The 23,473-nt window shown below is 44.0% G+C and overlaps 1 protein-coding gene across 1 annotated transcript in view; it reads right to left on the reverse strand.

Annotated features, from left to right (window-relative positions):
* Cht7 (chitinase 7) overlaps window positions 1–23,473 on the reverse strand; it is a 171,518-nt gene that overhangs the window by 16,999 nt on the left and 131,046 nt on the right. Inside the window, exons 3-12 of the mRNA XM_084603964.1 lie at window positions 19,353–19,625; window positions 14,295–14,473; window positions 11,954–12,202; window positions 11,248–11,433; window positions 9,586–9,705; window positions 8,481–8,775; window positions 7,588–7,897; window positions 2,309–2,432; window positions 1,511–1,635; window positions 876–999 (exon numbers count right to left, since the gene is read on the reverse strand). Of these exons, the coding sequence (XP_084460090.1) occupies window positions 876–999; window positions 1,511–1,635; window positions 2,309–2,432; window positions 7,588–7,897; window positions 8,481–8,775; window positions 9,586–9,705; window positions 11,248–11,433; window positions 11,954–12,202; window positions 14,295–14,473; window positions 19,353–19,625 (1,985 nt within the window). The remainder of the gene's footprint in view (window positions 1–875; window positions 1,000–1,510; window positions 1,636–2,308; window positions 2,433–7,587; window positions 7,898–8,480; window positions 8,776–9,585; window positions 9,706–11,247; window positions 11,434–11,953; window positions 12,203–14,294; window positions 14,474–19,352; window positions 19,626–23,473) is intronic.

Consider the following 23,473-nt stretch of genomic DNA (forward strand, 5'->3'; position numbering starts at 1 on the left):
CGCAACCTTAATTTATTCAAACATTTGGCGTACTTTAGGAGGATTTAAAAAACCGCTCTAGTGGGAAAATAGCTTCAATCATACGAAATATAAATACTAGCACTCTATTCGCCTTGCAATACCTCTCGATACCCTCGGTTCATTGTAACACAGTTCTGTTAGAGCCGGCCTTTATGCAATTCCATTTGCTAAGATTTATTTCTCTTTCTGCATTTGGATCCGGCAAGATATTTCTTGCTTTTCATTTGGTATGAAGCCCATCCTTTATGCAATCCCGCAAGACACACTTTTGGGAAAATTATTAGTAGCGGCATTACTAAAACAAATTACTTTATTACGCATAAAACACCGTTTAAAATTAAACGATTAACAAAGGAGAATTTATTATTGCAAGGGGCAAAACTTGCCGTTCTCTCTCTCGTTTAATCAGCAATGTTAAAAAAATGCTCCGGGGTTCTGTTTGTATTGCCGCTACAGGTGCAGGTATATCGTTCCATCTGTCCACTTTCAAAATCTTTTATTCCTTCCTCTACTTATATTTCATGCATTCTCTGTAAGTTAAACAGTTTCCGTGACATACATTCTTACACGACATATGTTGCTGGTGTTCGAACATTTCTTTTAGGCTGCCCTGTTGCCGCCTATGAATAGTAATAATCGCGGAACAAGTCTTCTTGTTTGCCAGCGACTGCGGAGGACAAAGTTGTAGTAGAAGGTAAAAAGGTAACAAACAACTCAGAGAAAGCACCAACCACCATGAACCGGTCACGAAGCAACCTGCACGTTTCTGACAAAGCATGTTTTGTAATGATATAGAATGGCATCCGTCTAATCACCGTCTAATCTACATCGTAATGAGGAGAGCGTGTGCTTACCACTGTGAGCTTCTTCTGGAAGTTGCTGGCTGTGTACAGTGGGAAAAGCGGACTGTGGTGCCCCACCTGACGTTCCCAGTCACCGTGAAAGTCGTAGGTCATCATATTGATCATGTCCACATGCCTGCGATCAAACACTGGGGTGAAGCAACCCACAAACTAAATGCTGAACTTGACTCTAATTCTTTGTACTACACGAACTGAAATATTATTTGACTACCCTGTACGCCTTGTTCAACGGATGTTTATGCTAGCGAAAGGCAAAGCTGACCACTTTTCCCGCACCTTTCTGACATTCATGACGGTTTCAGAGTTTCCAATGAGCCATTTAAAGAATGTATTTGGTGCAAATGGTTTTAGTTTGTACGACCGAGAAGTTTGTGGCATGAAAATTCCTTTCCAGTCCAGTTCGAGAGCTGCTAATTAACATCACTACAATTTGCAATGCATCCTCGCTTACGTCTGTCAGTAATAAATCTCTGTTGTACTTATGGAAAACATTTTGATACAATTAACCAATATTCAAAGAGCGTGAAGTGAGGCGGACATCATAAGGAGCTGGTCTCACGCTATCTCAAAGCTAACCAAGTTAAGAATATGTCAGCTTTTAATAAATTTTTAGCATGCCCCCTCACTTGTTCAACTCCTCGACGTCGTAACCTGCAGAGATGGCCTCGAAGCTGGCTGGAGCCGCCATAGATAGGATGAGCCTGGGCTTCTTTGAAGCAAGTGCCTCGCCGTCAAAGGCTGTCTTCAACTCCTGAAGGAAGAATGTACAGTGACATATTTAGCAATGTAGAAACGTCTCGAAGTCTATTCGGGTAACTCGAAAACGATGCTTTCTTAGTTTTTTTGGGCAGTGTTAAATGGCATTTGTTTCATTTTCTACAGTTTTGTGGTTGAGTGTCAGTTGAATCACAGTATTATTGCGCTGCTTTATCGTGATGAAACGTCCACGCCATATTTACGACCGCTGGCAGCCACTCCCGTTGTTGAGACGTGCGACCTATCAGGGCGTCGAAATGTGCAATCAACACAAAACATGTGTAAGACATTTTTTCTCACATCAAAATTCGCAGTATTTCGGTAAGAATGAACCAAATATATTGCGAAATTATAGATAAAGAAATACTGGCATGGAAAGCGTTTGATCCTAATTGTCCTAAACGAAAGACGACGTTATCTAAAAACGTCAGCTGTCCTCTCAATAAAGTCAGAAATAGCAGATGCATCAATTATCGAGCGTTTTCGAAATAGCATTAGCAGGCTTCGAGGCAGATGAGTCATGCGACTTGAAAAATGTACACTTGTTGTGACGAACATGGTGCTTTCAAGAAAGAGGGTTTGGCTTCTTCGGGCTCATTTTTATTTATGAGAGAATGACCTCCCGTGTAACTTCTGTGTGTAGTAAATAGAGAGAAATATGCACAAACCTTGATCAGGCCTGCCAGCCTCCTCTTATCGTCAACGCCGCGAGGGAACTCCCAGTCTACGTCCAGCCCGTCAAAGCCTTTTTCTCTCAGGAAGTCGATGGCGTTGAACACAAACAGCGATTGCCTGTGAATGGAAGAGCGTTCATTTTAAAGTGCGATACCCTCAGCACCATTGCAGCTTTGATTATGCAAAAAAAAGGCAAGAATTCCGCGAGGCTGAACTCTCGTTTCCAGACCGGCGTCGAGTGCAAATAGGTTCGCTGAAAACACAAAATCTACCGACTAAAGGCATACGCTTTTAGAAGTGACTAGCAGTAGAAGGCAAAACTTTCCTTTCTCTTTAGATGATTCAGTGGTTCTGCTGTTGGCTACTGCTAGCCTAACATTATGTGTGCATCCACGATATAAGACGAATGTCTAAACATTTGTGAATACGGCCAGTGAATGTGTTTTTCGTATATGTCTTTCCATTGTTACATCGGTAAATACATTTTAAACATCTAACTAGATAGAGGTTACTCGCCAAATAAAGACATTGTGAATGGTATAGAAATAAAACTTCAAGGTCGCATTTAAGGTCTGTAATGAGACTCGTGCGGATTATTATAATGCGTGAGCTTCGCCGAAGTGAAGGCGAGAATTGCTTTCACTTCAATTTAGTAGACCCTTGGCGATCCATAGCAAGGTCCAGATGGGTTCCCATTGCTAATGTTTTCTGATTGAGACTCTGCGATGCACGCACTCGGCTGCCACAATTACGTCTATGTGATTGGCGCCTTTCATCGTGGCCGGTGTTCCACTTCAGTTTCCGCTGCAAGCAGCGTTGCGCAAAGCAAACGTGACATAAACACTTCGCTGCTAAGTCAACAAGGCACTGCTTCGAGTCTCTCTAGACATCTTTATTGCATCTCTCATCGTGCGAATGACCTTCGAACACTGCTACGCCTACCTAGTTCTCTGACATAACGTGACCTCTCAACACTCATACGACGTGTCGTGCCACGGGGTCACCTGAGCATCCGCCGAGTAAACAATCTCCTTGCACGGGCGCGGTGTGCACAGCTTCGCGACCTCCGTGTCTCGCGCACCATAGCGTAGGAGGCCGTAACTCGTTGCCAAGGGCAGCCTTCGCGCTCTACGCCAGAGGAAACGAGGCTCGTTGCGTAACCTTGGCTTGAGAAAGCTGCGCTTTGGACACGCTGTCTATACTTCCTTCCTCCTTAACGTCGGCCTTTCACCTTTGAACTCAATTGGCTATCTTCCGACCCTACGCGCCCAAGCCGACCAGGGGTCGTGAGAAAGCATCACTAGCGACTCGTGACGAGCGAATGGCGTGTGCGATATTGGCTTCTCCATGCTTTGTTCACGGTCGGTTCTGTTTGTGAACGTAGTCGAGTCGTTTCCTGCGCCTATAACCATCCTCGTCACAAATATTTGGATGCGTGCGCCCCATTGCCCCGCGCCGCGTCTATGTTCGTCCTTCGAAGACAGCTGCGGTGAAGAGCTGTTCAATGTCGCTCGTCATAGATGCACAGCGCTGGCAACGTACATCAGACGGTGCCAGAGCCAATATTGTGACCCTCCATTCAGATCATGAAAATATACCTCTTTCTCACTCTGTCGCAAACGTTGGCACTGCTTCAAAGATAGAGCAGAAATGATATTTTGCTATGAAGCGGTAATGAGAACGGCGTTTCACGTCAGCGCTTTATATTTCAATGCAGGACGGCTATGTCAACCTTGAGAACGGCCAGCTACTTTAAGCACTTCATGAACATAAATAGACTATAAAAATACTTTTCACTCGTGTTTGCTTTCGTTTCACTCGCACGTTCTTTTATGCACGTCGGTAGGACGCATATGCTTTGTTTTCTTGATTTTCTTTGTTTTAATATTTGGATTTTACTCGTGCAGAATTATTTATGCGTATGGCATTCTGAGCTAAACATTTTTGTTTTTGAGCACACTATAGCCTCATTTTTCTTTTCTTTTTTGCTCTGTTCCACTGTGCTGTTTGTCCGCTATGAACTACGTGCTTTAGCTATTTCAAGCTTTTCAAGTTTTGTTGCTGCATCTTATACCTTGTTAGGAATTGTTCCTAATGGTAATTCCTTGGCACATATTGACGGCTGTTGGAGTCCCTAGTGGCAGACTCTGAGAAGCCCTGCCCTATAGAACAATTCGCGTCTGTATCCAGATGAGTCAATGGGAGCAAAGAAGGCCACGGCCCCGAAACCATGGTACTACAAACTACTACCGTTATGAACCAAACGATGCTTATCCCTGAGGCATCGCCCTCACTCTACTTCAAGCAAAACTGCGTTGATATGAAAACCATCTAGTCACCGCCCACACCAAAAAAAAAAAAAAGAGTATAATGCGGGCATCGCAATTTGCAAAAAATACCATCCCGAACGTTGAGACCCTAAAAGAGAAAATGATGGAGAATACTGTTTTGTTCACTCATCTTTTCTACTTTTACCGGCTGCAAGATCAAAGTAGGGCCGTGCAGAAGAATGACCGATTTATAAAAGATAATCATTCTTTTTTCTCAAGCGCAGGGAAGTATGTTCGAGCCAAATAAGAAACAGGAGGTCGCGATCGCTTTTGTATTGAGATATGCAGTGCCGTTCAATTCGATTCTTGAACGAGCCCTTCGTAATGGCGTGACACCTAGTTATTGCATGCAACAGGGATGGCGCTTTCTTTGAAAACGTATCTGCACATATGTAAATATGTGCATATGCATATATCCACAATGTATCTGTCGCTGCAAGTGGTCCTATTGCCTTTTTACACGGGATGACAAACAGCCCTTCTATAGCCGCCCAGCTCTCTCTGCTAGCAGTGGATTTCGCGCAAAGTGAATCTCAACGTTGGTTTATGAGTCTTGAGAGCGAGATACCATACCGTTAATTTTCGTAGAGTGCATCGCTTTTCAGGCCGTACTAGAAGCAAACAAAAATTCGTATTTGTAGCACTTTGCGATAATTTGTGTCACCCTATTTCTCAATGAATTTCAGGCGGAGGGAGAGTAGACGATGACTTGAGTATGTAATATTGGAGCAGTTTCTAATCCGGATCTGACTCGTTAAAGTAGTCTGGTATTTAGACATTTATTCACGTCATCTTGTTTCAGCGTTTTTCAAACGTACCGCGAAGTGCCATGAAACGTTATCAATTGCTCATATAGCCAAAATATTTTTTTTTTCTGGTCGTGTAATTCAGAGATATTTTGGCCGTGAGATCCCTAAAGCCGTTCTTCGACACGTTTATCATGTAGGTGCGTATATACTATTATTTTGAATTGATGAGAGACACTCGCGCATGCGGAAACGTAAGCTTCACAAACAACAAATAATTCTTTGAAAATATACTGTCGGATGTTTTCAACAGCGGAAGGTACCTTTAAGGCCTATCTTCCCTTTTTATATGTTTTTCTGAGATAATTTCCTCGGATATATGGCAGCGTGCAGAAAAGGCAGGCGTGACGTCATAGTGTCCGTTCTGGCGCTATATCGAGACGACAGCTGGCGGCCGTAATATGCAGTTCCCAGCATTTGCGGCTGCCAGGGCCTTGGCAAACGCACAACCGAAGGGAATTGGTTTGCCGTGCAGTCTCCGTTGAAGCCTGTACGAACGCCCGCCACTGCGTGTGGGTCGTCACGCCACTATCACGGCCTGGAAGTCAACGCTGTCTGGCTCCTTGACCCTTGTTTGATGCGCGCTGACCTCTTGTTTTCAGCGCTCCAAGCACACTGCCATAACAAGGCCTCTTCGTGCCTAAGGTTTCCGTATATTAGTCGTGAGCCGACAATTTGCACTGCGGCACGCTGAATCGGTCTCAGCGTTACGTCAACGTTTTCCCCTCGCCAGTATATCCGGGCCGTGGTGCGATGTAGGGTATTTTTTCGCTGCACGCCCTTGCTTGGCATCTGGCCATTAGGCGTCTGAGACATATCTAAAAATATACATTCCTTCAAATCCTGCGGAATTTAAAACGTAACATCCAGAGAGGCCAATTTTGTCAGAACGTTTGGCGGTGGTACGGTCGGCATCGCGAACGAAATGTAATTAAGAGCTGATATGGTTTGGCACTGATTGATAGTCAGATCATGCGACGTAACGAGTTCATATGGGTAGGCGGCTTTACAAGTATTTGACAATTTGAAGATTTTAGGAATGGAAGGAAGAGGGGAGTCGAAGACTCCGTGACACTTAGATCCAACTTGAGACACGATGCGCGTATAAGCCCTGCAGGTGCGTTTGTGCGTTCTGGTTAAGCAGAAATTTGTTTCAATGTCGGGCGGTCTCGAGCCGATTATGGTACCTTACAAGCAGGTGCTAAAGAATGTATGTGTGTGCGATATATAATATAGGCTCGGTTACAGAGATTAGTTATTGAGCGCGTTGCAATGTGCAGGCATGCGAATGAAGCTCAGCAAGGGAAGCCTACACGGGGGCCACGCTCTCATGTCAAATCCTTAAATGGTGTGCCTAATTTTACTCCCATAAATTCTCAGTAGCTTTTTCTTAGCGACGCCAATGTCTTATACACCTACATACTCCTACACTGCCATTTTTAGAGGAATGTACTCTGGTGTGCCTTTTAGAATATTTACAAAGAAATAATTGTCTTGGTCAGCATTTCTTCTGCAAGCACATAATAGCATGCGAAGTCATGATGTTCAATACCTGACAAGCACGAGGCTACTTACGCACGAGGCATTCTCGTACGAAAGCATTTCGGGAAAGTAAATGGTTGGCTGGTTTGTGGGGTTTAACGTCCCAAAGCAACTCAGGCTATGAGAGACGCCATAGTGGAGGACTCAGGAAATTTTCGGTGGAGGCGAAAAGCAAGGTGCCCGTGTGCTGTGCGATGTCAATGCACGTTAAAGAATCCCAGGTGGCCGATATTTCCGGAAAGTAAATGAGCACGTCAATAACAACGCACTTATCCCTCAAGACAACTTCTGAGAAAGGTCCCTCGTTGCCCTGCTTATTGCTAGTAGGGGATTTCGGATTTCGGCATAGCACTACCTACCTTTACGGGCTATGTAACGCATGTTACATGATTTATATTCAGCTTTAAAATGAAATCTAGAAACAATAACTTCGAAAGCCTTTTTTCAAATAACAGCTTCGGGTAATTACTATCCGCCAAATGGCACAGTAAGTAACAAGGCAAAGAGAAGGTTGCATCCTAATAGTTCAGAAACCTCGGCATTGTGGAACGAACTCTTCCAACGCGAAAAGAGCAAAGCCTTGCGAAAACTAACCTGTATGAATTTTCAGTGACTTCCCGGAATGGTGCCGATCCCAGCATCCAGCCTCCGACAGCCAGCATGACCCTGAGCAGCGGGTTCTTGGCCTTGAGTGCGACAATACGCTCCCAGAAGCCCTTCTTGGCGCTGCCGTCCCCTTCGTCTACGGGCTCGGTAGACACGATCTTGTACTCCTTGATGTTGGCGAACGCGTAAATGACGTGCGTACACAGCGTCGGGTCGATGTCCTCCGGCTCATAGTGTCCCTTACCCTTTCGCTTGGCGGACCAGTTGGTGAAGTAGCACACAACGCGAGCGTTGGTGTCTGCGCGAGAGTAGAAATTGGCAAATTCGAGAGAAAGGTACGAGACAGTTGTACTTCCGTGACTACGGTGCTTTGGAAACCCGTGCCTACACGAATTTTCTTCAGTCGTAGGTATTTTAGGCCAATTGTGGCATGAATTATGGAAGTGGGCTGCCATTCACACGGGGTACAAAACTTAGTGCAGTGTTGTGTTATTAAACCTTTTATTGCCGCTCCTTGCTTCTTTCTGGCTCAGTTTAACATGCCGGAACTTATGACTCTCAAGACATGAATAAATGTACTCCTAATTTCTGTTCTCATAAGAAGGCAGGTCTGAAGACGTTTCTGAGCAGGCACATTTTTTTTTATTTCATATCATTTACGTTCATCAATTCAGCAAATGTGGAAAGCATCACATTTATAACTTCGTTGTACATCACAAAAAATTACAGCTTACTAATTATTTCCTGTAAAATATTTTGTGTTACCGTTGATTGTAAATGTAAGAGAACCAGTTTTCTTGAATACTTTACTCAGCAAATCGAAGATACTGGACTACGGTTAATGTTGAAGCCGCAATCAAAAAGCGTGGTTTTAAACTGACCTGGTTCAGCAGCCTCATCCTTGGCAGGCAGCGTAGACGGTGATGCCTTGAGCGTGTCACTCCTCTTGATGGCGTTAGGCGCCGTAGTGGTCGTCGCAGATTTACTTCCCGTGGTTCGCGGCTTCTTTACGATTGGCAGCAGGTTCTTAGGTCCTCTGCTTGGTATGTTAAGCAGCTCCTCCGCCATGGCCCCAATAAGCGGCCAAGTCTTTTTTGTGCAGCGCCCACGGAAGTCATCCATGTCGACGGTCCACACCATGGCTCCGGCGTAGCCATTCGTCTTGATCCATTGCATCTGTAGTGAAGGCGGCAAGGAGAAAATGTATGCCTTTTGATTATGCCGAGAATCGCGGTCGGTTATAAAAGAGTGCGAAATTGCTGCAATTAAGCTCCAAAACTAGAGGCAACTTTCAAAGGCGAAATTTTACAAAACGTGCTTCGTTGAGATCGGCGAACATTGTTGCAAAATAAATGACTAAATATTTACTTTTAATTATTTATTTATTTATTTACATTATTTATTTATTATTTATTTACTTATCAGAAACTGACAAATGTCTTTTGGCTATAAGCGCAGGGGCGAATGTAGCGTTCCTGTAAAGTATGCCGGGTAGCCCTTTAACAAAGGCGGCGAGCAAAATATGTTGTGGACAATCAGCCACGGGAAAATACATGGTCGAATAGATAATATAAAATATAAAAGCCTCCTGTAGCAGCAAAGCAGTTTGCTATTGTCCATCTGATCGTGGCATATAAGTCAATATCATCGACAAGCCACATCTAAACAAAATGCATTTATCGGAAGCGCAGAAGCTTCATTTCAGATCCTGAAAAGTGCGCTCTTCGGCTGGCAGCGAGCTATAAATATCGCATTAAGCTGCCAAAGGACACAGTAAAAAAGACGTGAGGGGGTAAGCGGGTAATGCGAGAAGCCGTTTGATTTTTCGGCAGTACTAGGAAAGCAAGGGAGCGATTGTGGGCTTCATGTAGCGCAAGATTTGATTAAGAAAAAATTGTGGCTCCTCAAGGCCGACGCCCTGGTGAAACTCGACGGCAGAAGCTATGTATGAAGCCGACGAAGTGCAAATGTCTTTCGATGTCGCACCTTTGCCCTGATGCTCCTCTCGTCGTCGAAGCCAACCCACTGGTTGCCCAGGAAGGCATAAGGCACCACTTGCTCGTCGTCCCAAACATACTCGGCTCCCTTCTTGAGCATATCACAAATCTGTAAAAGTAGGACAGCGCAAATGCATGGTTTAACAACATTTAATCCGATCCCGCAAAGAAGCAATGTGGATCGATATGATGCCCAGTTGAAATACAGGCCACTTTTAATAGGCTCATAGGAAGAACCATCAGAAGACGCAATCAGTTAGGAGAATCGGGTTAATTTCGTCATTTTAGAATGTTCAGTTTTTCTTTTGTCATCTCATAATTTTATTTGTTCTTACAACCGAGTGCGAAACTAACTACTTCATTCGTATACTATTGTGTCTACACAAGGAAATGCATCGCTCGTCACTACTGATGGGTGACTGGACCTCAGTGAATCCACAGCCATGAGGAATTTCAGTAACACTTTTTCTTTATACTTTAGGTAAAAACTTCTATGATTAATTGATTGATTTATTTATTATTGATGCAATTTGTGTGTCAGGCTTTAAATTCTTCGAGGCAGCGTTAAAAAAGCGTAACTGTTAGTAGTGGATAGTCAGCTTTGTCCAAAGGTGTCGAAGCATCGTACGATTTTTTCATCACCATGTGGGGTTAGTGAATCATATTTTATGTAACTCGCCTCACACAAAGTGAGCGCCTGGCTACAGCTTTAATTTATTGTAACCGATGGTTAGCCTTAGTAACTGAGCAGATAACCATTATTTTCTGCATACGAGAGTAATTATAAACTACTTGAACATCAATAATTATTACTACAAAGTCGCATAAAACATTATTGATGAATTAAACACCATGTATTTGTTGCAATTGGCAGTTATTTATTTTTTCATTTGCATGCGGCTTTCACTTGCTAATGCCGAGATCAACAACGTTAATTTCAGTCGTCTCTGAGGCCGCATTTCAATGAAAGCGCAGCAAAAGACGCCCATGCTTTCTGTGAATGTATGTACACGATACCTGACTCCAAGTGCTTAAACTTTTACCGGATCATTTCTCTATGGCAGTATTCTGTGTATATATAGCTTTTCGGATCATTTAACACTGAGCATTACAATAAATTGAAGATTTGCCGCGACAGATTGCAATAATGCGTTGACTACATGGGATTAAAATCAGGGATTTTTGTCAAACTAGCTCTAAGCCGTTTGTTTACACCTGTGTTATCGCGATTGGCTGCCCGTTATATTTACAACTATCAGGTGCAAATTTCGGAACCGTTGTGTGTTAGCATTAAGTAACAAGTTTTTACTAAAATGCATTCACACTTATATCATGAACGTCACGTGTGGAGTGCCCCTCACATGCCGGAAGAAATCATGGATGTTGACAGTACGAGCCTTGTGATCCAAGCAAAAAATTAGACAAGCTATCCAAAAACAAACGTACCGAAGACTATTACTAACACTATGTGACCATGTAGCCTGAAATTATGTAACTAATGCTATATTTATTTCTTTTCTGTTTTGTTTTTCATGAAATCTTGCACTCATTGCCACTATATTGAATTGTCTCTTTAAAGGATGCAAGCACACAGTCCCAAGATGTAGCTATTCTTCACAGGGGCAAACAGTCCGCAGAAAAGAATACCTACCTCGTAGTAGGCAAGGAAGCCAGCCTCCTTAGTGAACTGCCCAGCATCGCCTCCGCCCGAAGATGGTGCATTCATACCATTCTTCTTTGGATTGGCGAGTGTGAAAGTGCGGCCGTACGTTCCTGTGCCCACGACGATCTTCTCCTTTGGCGCACCGAGGCGCTCCCACGTCTTCACACCGAAGTCCTGTTATAAATAAGCACACCATGAGTGCATATAGTCACACTGAATGTCATACTGAGAACTACTTTCATTGTCCACATGTAGAGATATTCTTCGCCACCTATGGACGGAAGTTGTATATCATGAGGGCAGATGGGGCAGGTAAGATTCAATCGAGAGCTATCCTAGCCCATAAAAATTTCAATAAAATAATGTTTTCTCATAACACCACGTGTTGGACACTGCGTCATTGACGAATTGTTTATTTTGAAGCTCATAGGGCCTAACTTCGCACTAGTCTAATGGGTGGCACGGATGATCGCCTTTCCTGTCACTGCCCGACGATAACTGGTCGAGTCGGCGTTCTGTACATACTAGAGGCGGCACCATGCGGAATAACTAAACAGAGTTTCGGAATTAAAGTTTCTACTGTTACATGGCGTTTACGCTACTAGTATTGCTATCCCCAAGGCCACTGCTAATGCTACAGCCATTGCTCTTACGACTCATACACGTCCTATTAATCGACTGCGCGACCACTTACCATGCAGAGTTGCTTCCGCCACGTGGTCTCGTTGGCCTGCGCGTACAACGGGCTGTTGTGTCCAGTCATGCTCTCCCATTTCCCGTGGAAGTCATAGGACATGACGTTCAGGAAGTCGACGTAGGCAGCAACGGCGGGCACGTCGTAGCCTCCGCGGATGGTCTCCGCCCCGGCAGAGACGGCCGCGGTCAGCAAAAGTCGCGGCAGCTTCTTTTCCTTGGACTCTGCTTCGAAGGCCTCGCGGAGCTCCTACGGCGACGAAGGAAGAAATCGTACATTGAGAATAGTGTCCATATGTATTACTCGTGATACATATAAATGCGAAGAGCGAGGCACCGGCGAACTCTGCAGCTCGAATTCTTTGTGGTTGCTCTTTTTCACGGGTAGCAAAAAATACATTCCAGAGTTTTACATGGGCGCATTACTACTGCTGCTTCTTTTGGTTCACATTCATGGACAAGATTGAAGAGACGTAATTCAAATAGCGGTGCCTATGAGCGCCGAGCTGTTCACATTTTATTCCTGCGAGTCGTTACGCTTACAAGAAAGTTTTTGTTGGGAGCAACTGGCTTAAGGGAACAATTCTGACGGTGTTACGTACCCCTTCTCTCTACCCTTTTTTAAGCCTCTCATTCCTCTTCCCCGCGCAGCATATGCAATAAAAAAACCTATTTGGTTAATAATACTCAATTCCTCCTTCTAAATATCTTGATATAAAGCTAATCACTGGCAGCATGTTGCAAATATTCTGTACATAACTTATTATTTTGCTTAACGACTGATACTTGATGCAGGGTCCAGTTTCTGTGCTCATAACAGCAAGTCATCATCATCATCATCATCATCAGCCTGATTATACCCACTGCAGGGCGAAGGCCTCTCCCATATCTCTCCACTTAACCCGGTTCTGTGCTAGCTGCATCCACTTGACCCCTGCGAACTTCTTAATCTCATCCGCCCACCTAACTTTCTGCCGCCCCCTGCTACGCTTTCCTTCCCTTGGAATCCAGTTTGTTACCCTCAGCGACCATCGGTTATCCTCTCTTCGCACTACATGTCCTGCCCATGTCCATTTCTTCTTCTTAATTTCCACTAGAATGTCGTTAACTTGAGTTATTTCTCTGACCCACTCTGCACGCTTTCTATCTCTTAATGTTACCCCTACCATTTTTCGTTCCATAGCCCTCTGGGTTGTCCTCAACTTAAGTAGAACTCTCTTGGTTAGCCTCCACGTTTCAGCCCCATAGGTGAGTGCAGGCAAGATGCAACTGTTGTATACTTTCCTCTTGAGCGATACCGGTAAGCTGCTAGTCATAATCTGCGAGTGCTTGCCAAATGCGCTCCATCCCAATCTTATTCTTCTTGTTATTTCCTTTTCATGGTCCGGATCTGCGGTTACTACCTGTCCTAAGTAGATATATTCGCCTACTACTTCCAGTATTTCGCTACCTAATGTAAACTCCTGTTCCTTCCCGAGGCTGTTGAACATTACCTTAGTCTTCTGCATATTGATTTTCAAGCCTACCTTTCTACTTTTCCTGTCTAGGTCATAACAGCAAGTAAGCACAACCAACTTCTGGTTTAAGCCTCATCAGAGGCAAGACCGGCTGATGGCACAGAAGCGCAATCATGTTTTGAAGGCGAATAGTTTGAATACAAACGAGGACTTTATTGGCGTCGTATTTGTATGCCTCCTGATGTTACTAAATCAATATTTGAAGTCTATAGGATTGAGAGGCGAGGCGTTAGAACTTTCCAGCCAGTATAGATAATAAAAGATAGGGCCCATAGGTTTTATTCAACGTTTCGCTTCCATAGTCACAAGGAAGGGGTTAATTCTAATTTCCATGAGCTGGAGTCCTGCATGTTGCTTAATATTACCTAACTCTTCCAAGGCTCAATCCAGCATGCTCTCAGTCAGTCAGGAGTTCGTCTTCTAGGCTACTAATCAGCCCGTCATGAGAAGCAGTGCTACAGACCAAAATTAATAGCTATGATGATGCGTATAATGTGCCCTAATGCAAAATTAATTACTGTGTCTGCAGTTGTGAAAAGAGAAGAATTAATAAACTCCTCGTGATTAATGAGACTGACACTGTTTGTCGAAAGATCGCATCATCCGATAGCATTAAGCACAGAAGGTAGAGGACGCATGCATAAATGCTGGACGCCACCGTTCAAAAGAAGGGAATAAGCGGGACAACCACGGCAGTGTTTGCTAACAAGAAGATATGATGCACGCCGAAAGAAATAAAACGCCATTCCATCAGTATTGGGTTATTGGTGCATGGACAGCGAATTACATTTAGCACCTGGGTTTAGCCCAGCCCATATCACAGACCTTGACTAGTTCGACAAAGTTTTTCTTGTCTTCGTTGCCACGCGGGAACTCCCAGTCGAGGTCGAGACCGTCGAACTTGCGCCTGCGCAAGAAGTTCAGAGCGCTGAAGATGAAGAGGCGCCGGTTGTAGCTGTTGGACGCCATCTCCTTGAAGCGCTGAGTGCCGAACGACCAGCCGCCTGGGTAGGAAAGAAAGACAGCCACACATCAGCATGTTCAGACTAACGACGCGTATTTTGTCAGGTTCTCCTCTTCGAAACATGCACAGCGGCATGTTATATGAAGTTTCGCACGAATATTTTCATTAATGGACGTACACATCTCGCAGGACTGCCACAAGAAAACAAAGTACGTACGCTCACTACCTACATTTTATGTTCAAGTCGATACGGAGACTGGCCTGTAGTAGCCTTCTGAGGTGTTTTTACATAATTGGTATAGCCATTTGTATCTGCCAACATTGCATTTGATACAATTTGCTGGACGCCTGGTCGCTTCTCCTCTCTACACAATGTACAGTGACGTGGACAACTTGTCGATGGCTGGAAAATTACACTTTGCCCATTCTCAATCATGTTTTTTTTTTTCCTTGATAGAGCATTGCTGAACAGCTGCTGTTGTTCTGCACTCTCATTTCTAGCTATTTCCTCGGCGACTATGTGCTACGTATTCGTAGCAGCAACAGAAATCAAAATTGCGCTTAGGGGATGATGTTGGGTACACATAAGCGCAGAACCTGCAAAGCAGCGTGAAGAGGAATCCTTAACGAGTTAAGTTCTTGTTTGCTTGATTACGGACGCGCGGATTGTGTCGCTTTGTGTACTACACAACCGCTGAAACATTCAATTCAAATTTTGTGGTATTAAAATGAACATTTTTCTGTCTAGGCACAGTTGAAGAGGGATTCAAATTTGAGCCTTCAACTTGCCTCAGCCTTATACGCATATATTCGCGCGGCGCATATATTCCGTTCTTAAATACGGCGCATAGAATCTTAATCATGTGAGTGTTAAGCGAACGAAATCTTTTCATCTTTCCTTACTTCCGCACAAACCCTCCTGCAAAAGCACCACATTTTAGTGATTTACAAATTAACGAATTCAAAAGCCACTCTTATAATAACTCACTGACATTACTGGCATCTGTTATTGTACATCTAAGCATTTTCGACACTTCATACCTACCGCTCCGTCCTCAAAACTTGTTTATTTCTTATTCACTTTTATAAGTTTTATCTCCGTACAACAAGCTGCAAAGGCTATCTCCCAAACACTCTGATAGAGTTCTATAGACATTCCATCAGTATTCCGTGTATCCGGCTCCGAGTCGCGGCTTCGGTCAAGAAGCGTTGCATCATGGCATTGCTTCAGGTAATTTTGTGCCTAATCCTTAACCGCTCAACTTTCTGTGAAAAAAAAAAAAAAAAGCTACTCGCGCTGGTTATTTAAAGTATGAGTCCGTTCAAACTAGTTAAATTCGCAATTTTAAGTAAGCACTCCGACATACTAAAAATGACTTCCCTAATTGCTTTCATGAAACATAATATCCAATCGTTTCTATCGGTACTTGCACCGTAACGGCAAGACAACTCCAAGAATCGAACAGCTCTCGACAGCGAGATGATGCCGCTAGTCTTCAGCTTGTCGCTGCAGAGCCTTTGGCACGAATGCTTGGGCGTTCTATGCACTTGGCAACCGATTCGACTTTGTCGTGCACTCTGTAAGCGAGTCATACAAATTAGCCTCGCGCCAATGTGGACAGCGCCGCTTTCCATGCAAAAATGAACACAAAGGTTGCGAACATTTATTCTTCACTTCACCTTGGCTCAGGTATCAGATCGGACTCTTGCAAGGTCGCCCTAAGCATATAGGCCTCACTCACTTTCACATGCCGATTTCAGGTGGCCTTTAACCTGCGTAACTAATTAGCAGCATAGACCTTCCACATGCTGTGACGCATGGTGTTATTTCTATAATGACCCTAACTGGCCATCATCGACGCTGTCATTACTGCGTAGTTAACTCGAGGCAGGTAAGAAACGAAGCCAGCGAGTATGCTGTAGCGCTGTTTTATTATTAAATTCTGGCACTCTAAGAAGCTTCAAACTATGTGTATATTTGCGTGTTTACACAACACCATGCTCTTTCCTCGAGTTCTTCATCGGCGCCAAGATTACTTTTCTTCAATGCTAGCATATCATTACCTGGTGATTCACTTCGATTTATTGCAACCGCCTTCTTGCGCTAGAAAGGCCCAAAGTATTCTGATAATCCAAGTTAGGTGAAGAGTACTTAGTGTTAATGAAGGTTTAGAAGCATCAACGATGCTTAATTGCACTTTAAAGAAATCACCCTTGTGTATCCAAGGCTGATATGTGTTCTATATAGGTCCCCAATTAAATGAGCCGGCAACGCTGAAAATCATTTCAGAGACAAATTCAGGGTTGATCTTAAGCCAAGCAATCAAATCTTGTATACCTAGTGTAAATATAGACAGCAACTCTTGCCAATTACTTTGACCTAGGTCATGTTAAATTTCTGGCCAGGCAAGACCTGTCCTCGCGTCTCATCATCAAGGGCCACTTTGAACTGCATACAGTGCGGAGACGAATAATAACCTCCTGGCGTATTAACAGTTTTCTACTCCGTTTTAAATACTGCTAGACAAGGCGAAGTAGCTTCCACGTGAAGCGATCTACAATGTCATCACTAGAAGCGTGTCATACACTAAGCAGGTCCATGCTGCTTCCTAAGCTTTCTGAAGGCTGCATACAGCATTCAAGCCGTATACTCTTGCTGCTGTATATTTGTTCAAGCGGCACAGTGGAGTGCGACGCTTGTATATTAAGCAACTCTTTGCTTACAAGACTACTTACTGGCTCTTTGAATTCTGGCAGATACCCGTGTAAACTAGGCGACGTTTCCATTGCTAATAATAAAAGAAAACGATCATCAGAGCAGCTTTTAGCAAGCATATTGTCCTCGAATTGCGAAGATGGCGCGTTTCGATTGCAAAGAAAGTCGACGGCGTTTCGAGGCCGACGCGCCTCGGAAACTTTGCTTGCGCAAAAGTGCCTAACAGCTTCGGGAGAATGCGTTTCAGCAACGCCATGGCTGATATCCGATCGCTCCTATACCGGAGAAGTAGAGAAGAGGGGTCTTTCCGGAGATCCTTTCGTGAGATTCCCCGTGTGCCAGATTCCTCAGCCGCCGCCTTAAGAAGAATGCGGTTGCCTCTTCTGGGCGCATATCAACCAACTCTGTGCTAAATTGAAGGCCCTGGTGGTGAGCTATGTATAGTAAAACGAGCTACACGTTATCGCGCGGACTTCTTTTTTTTGTCGCGCTCGTTTTCATGTCATCGGGTGATTCCGCCTGGTTCACACCGTGTTAAACCTATCGCTTGAAAATGATAAGTCGGCCTCCTTTTGCTACCGCTATATTTTAACAGCAGCTCCAAAGAATCCTTTCTTTTTCCTTTTCTTGTGGTGTCAGGAATTGCCTTTTTTCCGGAAACTTCCAGCAGCCATGGCGAAAAGAAGCGAAAGTCTGCCCCTGTTAAAACTGAACATTAGAGGTACTCAAGTATATCAAAAAAGCCAAAATTTCGCCTTTTTCTAAGTGTCTTCATCACTTCTTCGTGTTGACGGTTTTCAAATTTTCTACTGTCTTACAAATGCGACAGTTCCATCTGCTTCGAGCTTTTCAACGAAGAGGAGAACTCATTCGCCACACGTCCTTGAGGTATGGAGGGAGACGCACAAAGACCGACTTATATAGGGAAACAGAGATGCAACGTTTCGTGTTGTTTTAATTTTGTTCATTTATGTGCACCGATGGTGTTCACATTGTGGGTGCACACTGTGCAGGCATAAATAGATTTTTCTCCCCGCTTCATCATCATCACCAGACAGAGTAAACCGAATACAGGGTGAAGGCCTCTCCCATTTAACCCTATCCTGTGCTAGCTGCATCCACTTGACCCTTGCGAACTTCTTAACCTCATTCCCCACCTAACTTTATGTTGCCCCCTGCTACGCATTCCTTGCCTTCAAATCCAATTTGCTACCCTAACCAACCATCGGTTGTCCTCTCTTCCTACTGCATGTCCTGCTCATTTCCATTTCTTCTTCTTGATTTCCATTAGGATGTCATTAATTCGAGCTATTTTTCTGATGCACTCTTCACGCTTTCTATCTCTTAACGTTACAACTACCATTTTGTGTTCCATAGCCCTCTGCGTTGCCTTCAACGTAAGTAGAACCTTCTTTGTTAGCCTCCACATTTCAGCCCCATAGGTAAATGCAGGTAAGACGCAACTATTGTATACTTTCCCCTTGGGCGATACCGATAAGCTGCTACTCATAATCCGCCCCATTTACCTACACAAACATTCACTGACGGGGTGAAGTGAAGTTGATATCAAATGCCCAGCAAAGAAATTGTGGAAAAACAATAAGAGTTGCAAGCTTGTTTCGCGCTTCAGGATCGTGACAAATGAGCAGTTGCACTCGGGGCATTCGACAGTTCCACCAAACAAGTAGTATTCATTCAAAGTTATTGTAGTCACTTGTGAGACTGTCAGGAGTGCACATTAGCGTCAAAAATTGGTCTACACTCCTTTTTTTCATTTACATTGATTTAACAAACATTTCGTGCGATTTTACAGTTGTTTATTCATCATTTAAAATCGTGAAAGCCTTCTCTTCGCTTGAAACTCTCCTAAAGGCGGCGCTTATCTTTGAACGGTTCGGACGTTGGTCAAGAAACAAGTTTTGTTAACAAGAAGCAATAATTCTTACTTTGAATTTTACAAAGTTTGACTTTCTTGTGATCGAGCACTGAACGACTAAACTTGTTCAAGAAACACGGCTTTCACACTTTCGCAACTTTTCCATCCCTCAGGCTATTTGAGGAAAGCGCGCAACAGATGTCAGCCAGCAAAACGCGTTCACGACCGCAATATGGCGCCATCGTATACTGATCTTCGAGCTGATTCCGCACTTGCGCAGCTCGCAAAACACTTCTGCTAGGAATCACATTAAGTTAGTGGACTCACCGACAGCGAGGAGGACCTTGAGGTTTGGGTTCTTCTTCTTGAGCTCGATGACCCGTTCGTAGAGGCCCTTCTTGCCATTCTTGGTGTCGTCGGACGCATCGAAGGAGGAGAGCTTGTGTTTTTTCATCCAGCCGAAGGCATAGATGATGTGTGTGCACAGCGTCGGGTCAATGTCCTCGGGTACAAACTTGCCGTCACCCTGGCGATATTGGGCCCAGTTGGTGAAGTAGCAAACAATCTTCTTGCTTGTGCCACTTTTTGGTGCAGTGGGACCTGCGAGTAATAAAAGAAAATCAAATTTGTTAACATGAATGCCAACCGATAATTGTTCTTCCGTATATATCCTTAACGAAATGTGTTTTTTTTTCTCTACCGTCGGCTGCCATTTTTCACCGCACTTTGCGTAAATATATTTCCTATTTGCAGCAACGTCTGGATAAACAGGGTGGAAATTATGCCTGAGTAATAATTGTTCAGTTTTTCTGTGTGTTGATACTGCACACGAAATAACAAAGAGAAAAAGAAATCTGCCCTTTTTAAGCTGAAAACGTATCCTGCAGGAGAACAACATGTTGAAATCGATGGTGTTCATTCGTTTCAGTCTCCGGTTGAGTTACGCAGTCTCAACTGGCATCCAGCAGACATGGTCATGAAGGTTCGGACACCAAACATATAAGGGGCGCACCTGTTCCTAGAAAAGAACAAAGCTAGCAGCTGAACCGTTTTCAAGATATATAATAAGCATCACCTCATTTGGCAGTTCTCCATTTAAACTTGACGCAAGAAATGTAATATTAAAGGGATTCATCACCAATAACTGTCAGGGGAGTTTACAAGGCATTTTCCTGAAGAGGGGAGTCAGATAGCTCTGTGGGTATATTTTATTTAGTGTCTCATAATATTTGTTTGTTTTATTGATAAGTTTTAGTTAAGCTTTATTCCTTGCCTAATATATTTTTCTATTGCAACTATTCCTTATTATATTCATTTTCGTTATGAATATGTTTTCAGTCAGCTCCGTTCTTTGCTAATTATGTAGGACATTTTCTTTTATTTCTTAATGGCGTGGTACATCACTGACGTCAATCAAAAGAAAGCATTGAAAAACTGAAAATTTCAACGGGGCGTGGCATTGTTGAGCAAGCATGCCAGCCTTAAATTGCAGTAGACGTGATAAAGAAAGCTTTAAGCTTACATCTAGAATATTGTCTCGCCTTTCCTGTGTGAATTACCTTACCCTGATATAAGTATACTTACGCCTATTTAGACTAGCATAGCAACTCTAAACCGTGATTACTTTGTCACCTAAAACGCGCTATCTCATATTCACATCCTATTTCGAAAACCGTCCCTTCGCAGTCCTCGTTGCGAGCAAGAATGCAAAAGCTTAAGAGGAGTCAAACAAAAACATTGTGTTCTTCGATCCTGGGTGATTTATTACGTGGTGCCGAACAACAATGAATCCCGCCCTCGTCCAATAACTCCTCATCTAACAACGACCGCTAGAAAGTGCACTTCTCCTCGGTGGCATTATCATAATAGTAGCTATTTCGCTAATGAAGGTTTCTGGTGTCACGCATTTGGCTGAACATAGTGTTCATCCTACGCTCCAAGGTCCATCTCTTTGCGAGACAGCTGCTTACATGCATTGAATAGTGGGTGCTAGATAAACCGTAAGCACCGCCGTAGTGTGTATGTCGTATATATCTGTTTGTTCTCCTTCGAAATTGGTCGCGATTATTCATAAAGCGAGCGTATAGCTATTGGCTCAAAGGAATATCTGTCTAAACACCTACATCAATGGATCCTGCAGGTATCGGTACACTCTGACCTCTTGTTTAGAGAGGCGCTATCTTAAATAATGATGTAGCTAGCAGTCAGAGCATGCGCTGGCACTTCACATTGGCTGCCAATAATCCTTCCGCTTCGGGAACGCCTTAAATAGAGGGCTCAGTATAAGAATTGGATATGAAGAGATGGTTTAATTGAAACTATATGAACGCGATCTACAGGACGCTTCTCCTCTGCGACATTTTGTGTTTTAGCGATTAGGAGAATTGTTGTGACTTTGATCGTTAAGTGTGTAAAACATCCCTATATTTTATCTCTTTCCCGGCTTGTATTACAAAGTTATGGAATGTGGTATAAATAGTTGAAAAGAAATGCAGTCCCTCTTTTGGTCACCCCACGCTCTATACAGATTGTTCGTATGTCATTTGTTCATTAAGCACAAGTTTCAACAGCAGAAAAAAAAACTGATTGGTTTATAGGAAGGGAAAGCGCAGTAACTGTCTCACTTGTTTTCTGTGGACACCTCAACCGCGCCGTAAGGGAAGGGAGGAAGGTGAAAGTGAAAGTGGAAAGAGGGAAAGCGAAGCCGTAGTGGAGGGCTAAGGAGTAATTTCGACCACCGGATATCTTTAACGTGCGCTGACATCGCACAGCAAACGGACGCCTCTTCGTTTCGCCTCCATCGAAACGCAGCCGCCGAGTCCGGGTTTGAACCCGGGTACTCCGGCACAGTAGTGTCTTACCACCAGAAAGGTAGTGTTCTCATTATGTGCTGCTGAAACTGGTAGGGACGAATGTTCAGTTGTAGAGAAATACACACAAGGTAACCCAAGCGAAGGAGCTCTCCCAATGCGGCTTTTATAGGTAATTCTCTGTTTCATGAGGTATACACCGGACCTTCAGGATGTGAGCCACAGATACTGCGCCTTTCCTTTCCTGTAAACCAATTACTAATGAAAGCATTAGTAGAGTATTATAACTATTTTATCGGAAAGGAAAGGCGCAGAATTATTTTTCACACTTTTCTGTAGAGACGTGACCGCGCCGTAAGGCAAAGGGAGGAAGGCGGGAGTGAAATCAGAAAGCAAGAAAGGGGCGCGGTAGTGCAGGGCTGCAGAGTACTTCCGACCACCTGGGGATCTTTAAGGCGCACTGACATCGCACAGCACACGGACGCCACTCCGTTTGGTCGGTATCGAACCCGGGTACTCCAGCGGAGTAGTCGGGCACATTAACCTCTGCACCCCAGCACAAGGGCAGTAGGGTACGTAAAATAGCTATAGTGAGGATGATAATTAATAACAAATACTAATAAATATTATTTATTGATATTAATAAAAGAGAATAAAATAAAAACTAAAAATAATAAGAGAGTGAAATGAAATAACATCTTGCTGCGCGCCATTGTTGCGTGCATAGGGGCACCGAAGATTGCTATGGCACACCAGGCCACGCCGAATGGCGAGTTAGTCGCGTCCTTCAACTGTACCGACAAAAGTAGTGCCTCATCTTCAAATGATTGATTTATGATTGATTTATTGGAAGGGAAAGGCGCGGTAACTGCCTCACTTGTTTTCTGTGGACACCTCCACCAAGCTGTAAGGGAAAGGAGGAAGGTGGGAGTGAAAGTGCAAAGAGAGAAAGAGGAGCCGTAGTGGAGGGCTACGGAGTAATTTCACCACCTGGGGATCTTTGACGTGCGCAGCACACGGACGCCTTTTCGTTTTACCTCCATCGAAACGCAGCCGCCGAGGTCGGGTTCTGATTTATTGATTTATTTATAGGAAGGGAAAAGCGCGGTAACTGTCTCACTTGTGTTCTGTGGACACCGCAACCGCGCCGTAAGGGAAGGGAGGAAGATGGGAGTGAAAGTGGAAAGATAGAAAGAGGAGCCGTAGTGGAGGGCTACGGAGTAATTTCGACCACCTGGGGATCTTTACCGTGCGCTGACATCGCACAGCACACGACACCTCTTCGAACCCGGCTACACCAGCACAGTAGTCGGGCGGTGCAGCGCAACGGCACAAGGCCTAGACGAGAGAAGGAGAAACTCGTCTAGGCCACGGACAAAATAGTCTAGGCCACCTGCCGTTGCGCTGTACTACTTGAAGATGTCTGACCAACTAGCCCTCCAGTTCATGTACGAAGTGCGCCATGTCCAGCGGGCTGAATCGGAACGGCAGGGAAGACGAGGTAAGCCTGAAGACGCTGTCTAATGTGTGTATATCCTACAACGTAGCCAAATAAGAACTTAAAGCAAAAGAAAACAAATATTGACCAACAACTAAACCGAATTCAACAGGTTTTTCTAACGTCGAATTCAGTTTAAG

The sequence above is a fragment of the Amblyomma maculatum genome, chromosome 5, assembly GCF_055883805.1.
Source record: "Amblyomma maculatum isolate TAMU_Amacu chromosome 5, ASM5588380v1, whole genome shotgun sequence".
NCBI lineage: Eukaryota > Metazoa > Arthropoda > Arachnida > Ixodida > Ixodidae > Amblyomma > Amblyomma maculatum.